The sequence below is a fragment of the Diadema antillarum genome, unplaced genomic scaffold, assembly GCF_040938485.1.
Source record: "Diadema antillarum isolate AM-2024a unplaced genomic scaffold, OU_Dant_1.0 scf00000058, whole genome shotgun sequence".
NCBI lineage: Eukaryota > Metazoa > Echinodermata > Echinoidea > Diadematoida > Diadematidae > Diadema > Diadema antillarum.
Window position 1 is genome coordinate 125,581 of NW_027270947.1, and position 6,075 is coordinate 131,655.

At 38.8% G+C, this 6,075-nt stretch overlaps 1 protein-coding gene across 1 annotated transcript; it reads right to left on the reverse strand.

The window, feature by feature from the left end:
* Positions 1–4,148: 4,148 nt before the first annotated feature.
* Positions 4,149–4,878, reverse strand: LOC139715962 (uncharacterized). The gene has a single exon (XM_071627508.1). The coding sequence runs from the start codon at positions 4,843–4,845 to the stop codon at positions 4,237–4,239; it is 609 nt and encodes a 202-aa protein (XP_071483609.1). The 5' UTR covers positions 4,846–4,878; the 3' UTR covers positions 4,149–4,236.
* Between the last annotated feature and the right edge of the window lie 1,197 nt (positions 4,879–6,075).

Consider the following 6,075-nt stretch of genomic DNA (forward strand, 5'->3'; position numbering starts at 1 on the left):
AGATGGCGCTGACACAATTTCTGACGACAGGGAATTCCAGTTCCTTACAGTTCTTGGGAAGAACGAATGGCGATGCGATTCAGTTCTCGAATATGGTACCTGATAGGAGTGTGGTTGCGAGGCTCTCATCAACTGAGTAGCCTGTTTGATAATAATAGTCCTGTGCTGAAAGAGGAGTAAGATTATTGTGTATAATCTGACCAGGGATGAGTGGGATATGATGATATACTCTTAATCACATATTTTGTGTGTTGTATTATCAATTATTGTCTAATACACACTCAATCTTGCCGTACAGGGCCAAAAGTGGAATTCGACATCGTGTTCAAAAATTGAATGAAATCAAAACAGCCTGTATATGACAGAGATTTCCTTAAATCGGATCTAAACTAAAAGAGTCATGAAATTTCAAAGTTTCGTGTGTTTTCACGAGTCATGAGTTTAATGCAAATACCGATATATCTATTTTTATCAACTTGATATATTTTAGATTGATCTAAGCTGCTGAAAATCGAAGAAAATAATCGAAATGTATATTGACGTCATTATAACAATACCTTTAAAAACAATTTCTTGTAATGGGCGAGTGCAGTAGCATTCAAAAGTTTGTTTTGTATATGTCATTAAAGAAACAGTTTGATGTCCTTACTTAAAAAAAGTTCGATGTCCTTTCTTCAAAACCCTTGAAAATGACGTGTTTGTTTTTGCATTCAAACAACCGAAACTTTTAAATTCTTCTCCAATACTAACCTTTTCTTAAAATGACATCAATAAGAAAGAGATGTACTCTTCGCACTGAATTATGATAATCTTGTACACTGATGTAGTATAAATCTTAAAATGTTGTCTTGTGATGTTGGTTAAGGGAGAAATTGAATGCAGTTGCTAGATCGTCGAAGAAGAATATGGTTTTGATAATACTGTATTGTTTGTGTACAAACCAATGGAAGGGTTGGATTGTGAAGAGACTGATGGAAACTTTGAAAGCCCACGACATTATTGTGCTAAGTCTGATTCAGACTAGATTTAACCACTCTGTTCATCCTATTTTTGCTGTCCATGTTGTGAAAGTTCACTTGAACAATGTGTAAAATTACACTGTAAAGGGAACGATGTCAAGTTAAAGGACACGCAATTCATTCGAAAACACTCGTCTATATTTTTTTTTCCAGCAACTTTAGTGGAGTGTTAAGATGGATACATGTATTTTGAAGATTAAATAAGCATCCACCTCCCCATCCCAACAACTACTACCACCATCATCACCGATCACTTTCACCGGGGAAAGAGTAATGACTATAGTACTGTACTAGGATCAGTTGATATTCTCGTTGATTCTGTGACTAAGCTAATCGTCAAATGTAACGATTGTGTATGGATGATCTTTGCGCTTTGTTGTGTTTTGTTTTGCTACATGTACTGTGCTTGTGTATTGCTGGCAGAATGACAGATCCTATATGTACAAGGAGGCCTAATTAACAAAATATATCCGCATGGTGAATTTAATCACCCGCACCGTCGTGTGAAAACACTAATGAAAAAAGAACGAAAATGAGTGAAAGTGATTTTCGCTGTCGCATATAAGATATGGAAGGAATAACCGTCCGTTTCCCTAACCTTTCTCTCTCTGCCTGTTTCTGAAAATGAAAGCCTGTCTTTTAACGCCCTTCACTTTACTGAGTGACCCAAATACCTTCAGGTATATCCAATCTAATGAAATGTAAATAATAACTTATTTATGACCCCTGTGATTTATTTACATTGACAAGACGACGTTCGGCAGCGCTGTACAGACTGCGTACCATGATTGCTCGTATACCAAAATCACAGTACGATGTACAATATATCATAGAGAGAATGTGAATGGTTGATCAAGTTGGAACAATGCACGAGCAAAAGTGTTATGCTGATTGATGTTTGTTTTGAATATTTCTGTTGTTGTTATGTTACATTCATGAATTGATATAAGCATTCAATGCTTTCATTTGTCAACTGTTTTGAAAGGAGACTTTGTGTATTAAAACTGAATAAAAAACGACAAAAACGTTTCTTGACTGTTATTGAGAATGTATAGTTATGTTCTGTTTTGTTTTTATTACCTATGTACACCGGCATATAGCTTTCCAAAGTGTTTTTTTTTTCAAATCGTTACCAGAGAATGTTGCCAAGCAACGCCAGTTTACATACCGTATGCAGAAACACTGTAAAACATTGCAACAGTGCTCTGAGGTTTGAATGCAGCGGTAAGTAGTCAATCTATTCAGCTGTTGATTCCCCTGTTTCACTGCCGCGAATGGTGTGCTGTGCAAAATGTAATGGAACCATTTCTCAGACAGATTTAGGAGCCAATCAATTTGGCAGAAAGTTCTGAAAGGATGATTCCACTCGATGGTCATACCAGAGATTGACCTTGATTAGGAACAAAGCTGAATAAGGTACAGTACAATCAATCGACAATCAACAAGTGCAAAAATCATCAACAAAATCAATGTCGAACATTATTGAGAGAATTTGTAAAGTTATAAAATTTATAGTTTTATGTTTCCCTTAACAATGATAGTGCAAGTACAATGTATTGCAACTACATGTACACAATTTTCATTGAATTGAGGTAATACAATGTACAGTTGTAGTTTCATCACCCTACAAGTCTCCCTTCCATCTACAAGACACCCAAGTCTTATCTAAAAATTTATGTAAACTGGAATCAAAACGGGATTATCATGAAATTTTTAGCATTCTACCATCTGGTTTTATTTGACTCCGTTGAAGTTAACTTTGATTTTATCCATTTTAGTTTACTAAATCAGTCTATTTATCAAAGTCAATTCAAACATGGAGTAGACCCATGTATACTGCTCATTAATGCAGGCTGTTACGATCAGGCGAGTGATTGTGAAGGCTTGAAGTACTAGTATACAGTACCTTGTGTGGATGTTGATGTCTGTGGAGATAATGCTGACTGAGGAATAAAGTGAAATGATTAGTGATATTATAGCATATTTGTAGGGCAAATACAATGTATGAAAAAGAAGAAAAAAAGAAGAAACAAGTGATGAATACAAAACAAAGGGGAAAACTATATTAGGAAAGAATAACAATTCGAATGCGTTTATGCGAGAAATGAGTTTATGAGAAATGTAATAAATTTAAAGAAGACATCACGACACAACCCATTTTCGGGTCTTTTTTTTTTGAGCAGATTTTGATGTTCATGTCAAACGTTTTGAGAGGGCAGTACAGAAATGGTTTCGGCATCAATTTTGCCCGATGCATGTATATAAAGGAGGCCCTACATGTACATGTAATGCCTTAAATTGTACAGGGTATGTAAATGTACGTGTACCGAGTATTCAGCTGGATTAAACGACCTGACGTTTGTTCAAGACCTGGCAGATGTTTTTTTGCTGTGTTTTTCAGCTGAGGTAAGTTTGTTTTGATAGACATGTAGAAAGTGGAAGTACACCTATTAGATACGTCATGACATCAGGTGCTAACCGCGCTTTAAGTTTAAGATAAAGAGAACCTTCCCATTTTGTTTACAGTATTGTTACATTATAGCTGTATGACACCTGCTAGTAAAGTGTAAAGATCACAGCTACATGGTAAATTAGCCACACGCTTTGAATAGTGGCTCGCTTTTGTACCGTGTCCGAGTCTTTTTCTCTTTTTTTTTTTGTCTACTGTAATAAAAGCACGTACGTACATGTACATGTATTTCGTACCACTATTCGGCCTCGACTGCTATGTTTGTGCATGGAGGTAGAACTTGATACCTCCATGGTTTGTGCAAGGAGGTGAGACTCACCTCCCTGGTTTGTGGCGTGTCTTTGGGTGCTTCGTTAACTTTTCTCGGATCTTAAAAAGGTCACTTTTTATAGAGGCATAAGTCTAGAGACTGCTTGATTTATACAGTCATTATGTCTCAGAGATTATAAAGCACCTGCATAGCACTGTATTGCACTTCTGCAACTGCAGTTCTATATTTCAACCCAAAAATATTTTTTTTCATGAAAAAAAATCCTACCTTTAAAAAAGAAAGTAAGTGGGATAGTAGATAGGAATAGTAATAGAGGGATAGGATAGGAATAGTGTAACAGTAAAATTACTATACAATGTACTGGTATACAGACTTAGAGAGTACTCTTTGATTCTTTCTTGGGTATTTGGGTGGCTCTGATAAGAGCCGTTGGGTTTTTGTTGCAGAAGGGTGCAAGCCAGAAGGAAGCAAGCTTCTTACTTCTTGGCGGGCTTGGCCTTCTTTGTGGTCTTCTTGGCGGCCTTCTTCGCTGGCTTCTTGGCTGCCTTCTTGGCTGGCTTGGCGGCCTTCTTTGCTGGCTTCTTGGCTGCCTTCTTTGCGGGCTTCTTGGCAGCGGGCTTCTTTGCTGCCTTCTTGGCGGGCTTCTTGGTCTTCTTTGTTGCCTTCTTTGCAGCCTTCTTTGCAGCAGCCTTAGCCTTGGCCTTCTCCTTCCTGGCCTTTGCCTTGGCGGCCTTCTTTGCCTTGGCCTCCTTAGCCTTGGCCTTGGCCTTCTCCTTCCTTTCCTTGGCCTTTGCGAGCTGGGCTGGGCTCTTTCCGGCCTTCTTCGTCTTGCCAAGCTTGAAGGAACCGCTGGCTCCCTTGCCCTTAACCTGGACGAGGGTTCCCTTGGCCACTCCGGTCTTGATGGCGCGCTTGATGAAAGGAAGCTGCTTCTGGATGTCAACCTTGTAGTTGGCAGCAATGTACTTCTTGATTGCCTGCAGAGATGAACCACCACGCTCCTTCAGGGCTGTGATGGCGGCAACCACCATAGCGGAAGAGCTGGGGTGTGCTGGCTTAGCACGGGGTTTCTTGACCTGGGCCATGGCTGAAGAGTGTTTCGTTGCTTGTGCTGAGAGTGCGATACAACAATTGATTGAACTTCCCGGTTTCCATGGTATAAGTAAGCTCTATGCGGACGTGGGGGAAAGCCTCTCCCTCGGTGCGGCCATACGTACACTGATTCTCTATGTGTACGCACAATGTTGGCATTCGTGTGATAAACTGTGTTAGTATGCTATTTGAAAATGTTTATTTTCTCTTCAGCTGAGACCTGCCCTGGAAAGAACATTGCTATCACTAGATAGAAAACCATCTGAGCTTCAGTTTAATACCAAAATTTAGGTACTTTGGATGTTATTTTCGTGGAAATACCGTGACAAACTAGAAATTTCAGAACTGGAATTGAAACATGCAAAACATCCACTAAAAAATCATATAAATATTGTTTTTTCCAACTTAAAAAGTATGTAAACATTGAGAATAGATACTTTTCTTACGATATCAATGAATATTTTCTTGCAGACTTTCCATTTCTATACTTTGCAAAGCGCGAAATGTTAGGGGTGCAACACAGAGCAATCGCTAGAAATCCCGCTCGATTCATAGGTTGCTACGGTCTCTGCCCGCCAGTGTTGTCCAACAGAAACGCCTTAAAATGACATATTTTTATCGGAAAAGGACTTTTACATTCATTTTGACACACCTTATGACATAATATTAATATAATGTATCTTCTCCTGAAATTTGGCAAGTTTTCGATACTGGAATACCGAGTTATTCTCGCCGATTGCTATTTGGGCGTATTTTGCATTCAGTCGCAAGACAGTGATCACGAAAATCAAGCTCCCTCGATCGTGGTACACTTCATAGTGGCCCTCTGATTTGGCTTAGTATTTGTCATGTTTTATTGTTCAGTCGAGTTTAATCTCTCCAACTTCACATGAATATGTGATAATATGTCTCAATTGTGATTATTTTCAAACATCGAGTCATTATTCAAGCATTTTCCCCACTTTATCAGGCTCTTTCTGAGTGGAAAAGTACTCGGCAGAGCACGGAGACAGCGTCGCGTCTGTACGCCAAGCATTACGTAATGCATTTTGGAGTGTTATGAGAACGACTAGATCCTGCCAAGTTTCATAGAATTTATGATATTGACACTGAACTTCCCTTGGAATTCCCGTACAGAGTTTCATTTTAACCACTTTTTGATACAAGTAGCCAGTTTTTTAGTTAAGATTGTACGCCACTGCCTGTTTTGGTGTGTATGCACC